Source organism: Nanorana parkeri, unplaced genomic scaffold (assembly GCF_000935625.1).
Source record: "Nanorana parkeri isolate BGI_ZX_2015 unplaced genomic scaffold, ASM93562v1 scaffold646, whole genome shotgun sequence".
NCBI classification, from domain to species: Eukaryota; Metazoa; Chordata; class Amphibia; order Anura; family Dicroglossidae; genus Nanorana; species Nanorana parkeri.
In genome coordinates this window covers 801,405-803,296 of record NW_017306914.1, presented here as the reverse complement: position 1 = coordinate 803,296, position 1,892 = coordinate 801,405, and the positions used below count along the sequence as shown (strand labels likewise).

General features: G+C 49.5%; 1 protein-coding gene across 1 annotated transcript in view; it reads right to left on the bottom strand.

Moving 5' to 3' along the window:
* The window catches only part of LOC108792469 (transcription factor 7-like 1), a 70,813-nt gene that overhangs the window by 65,821 nt on the left and 3,100 nt on the right, over window positions 1-1,892 (bottom strand). Inside the window, exon 2 of the mRNA XM_018563261.1 lies at window positions 1,122-1,296. Within this exon, the coding sequence (XP_018418763.1) occupies window positions 1,122-1,296 (175 nt within the window). The remainder of the gene's footprint in view (window positions 1-1,121; window positions 1,297-1,892) is intronic.

Here is a 1,892-nt window from a genome sequence, read left to right as displayed (position 1 = left end):
GGGGGGGGGGGGGGGGGGGGGTCGCTCTATGGGGAGAGAATATGAGGGATGAGTTCATGGATGACGACTTTGTAAAGAACTTCATGGGCCGAGGGGTTCGCTCCAGGAGCCTGGAACATGCCTGGGGCCCTTTGTGTATGGGAGCACACAGAACATATGGGGAGTGTGTATAATCTAGAAGGAATGCATGGTGAAGTCATTAAAGGATGTGTTCAGTCCATGGGGGGCAATATTGGGGGTTCTGCAGATTATAGATTGCATTTCATAGCATTGCGTAGGCTGCTGCACACATGTTTGGGGAGGAGAGAACTGGAGCTCTGACATACTAGGGGTTCATATAAATGGGGGTGATTACAGATCATATCGGCCCATTTATAGAGGTGAGGAGCATTGGGGCTGATGGACATCACATATTGGGAAGCTTGTACTGAAGCTTATATGTCACAGTCCATATGTATATGGGACCATAGAGGGGAGATAGATGGAGACCACGTTTTAAAGCTCCTATAATAAGAGCAGCTGTACAGGGGTGCAAACTACTGGGGCGCTGTAAATCACACCAGGCTGCGTAAAACCAGGGGGGCTGTACAAAACTGGGGCTCTGCAGATGATACACAGCACATTATACTGGGGTATAGAAAATAGGGGCACTGCACATTGCACTGGGCTGATAAACTTTACATTGTGCTACGTGAAATTAGGGTGCTGCACATCACACTGGGGTACACAGAATCTGAAAACAGTACATCACACTGGGGTACCAAACACCAGTACTGCACATTGCATTGGGCTAATAAGCTTTACACTGGGGTACATAAATTTAGGGTGCTGCACATCACACTGGGGCACACACAATAGGGGGGGGCTGCACATCACACAAACTGGGTGATGCATGTCACAGGGGGTACACAAGGAATCAGTACATCACACAGAGGTTACACACACGGGGTGCTGCACACTACACGGGGGTTACACACACTCTGGGGGTGCTGCACATCACACTGAGGTTACACACAATCAAGGGTTCTGCACACTACACTGGGGGTTACAAACACACAGGGGGTGCTGCACACTACATTGGGGGTTACAAACACACAGGGGGTGCTACACACACGCCTCACCTCGTCGTCCGAGTCGCTGCTGAGATTCTCCGACTCGTTGACCAGAGAAGATTTGACGTCGGCCAGGTCGCCCTCCGCCGATCCCTCCCCGGGGCTCTTGTCCTCCTGCTCCCCTTCATCCTTGAACCGGATCAGCTCATCGTTGGCCCCCAGATCGTCCCCTCCACCGCTGTTCCTTAAAAGTTGCAGAAAAGAATCAAATCCAGAAGAAGTGCGAAGATTTCCTCCCCAGCTCCAGCAGGCTTCTCATCAACGACTCCGGGATCCTGATTTGTTTTTTCTTTTCCTCTTTCTGTTTTGTTTTTTAAGGGGGGAGATGACACGGGGGGCCCCCAATCTGTAGGGAACTGTTGGGACTCGGGAGCTCCTGCTTCTTTCCCTGGGTAAACTATAATGTGGACCTGCTAGAGCACGATCCCCAGCGAGGATCCAGGGGAGGAGTCTGGACATGCAAACTGACACTTATTTAAAAAGAACTGCTCAATGGACAATTGAGGGAATGGGGCCAAGATTAACCCTTCTGCATCTGGAGGGGGGGCTGCAAGATTTAACTCCTCTGCAGCCAGAGCCAAGCATTGCACGATCCACAGCAAACAAACAAACATTTGCTGCTGGCAAACTTTTTAGCATGGGAAGTCAGCTGATAGAAGATACATTGTTGCCTCTGACTTTTAGTAGGATCATCTTTTTTTTCTGCATTGGACTAAAAAGGAAATGGATGTCATGTTTTCACTGTTCCTAGAAGTACAAAGTTGTTTTTAGATGTTTTTT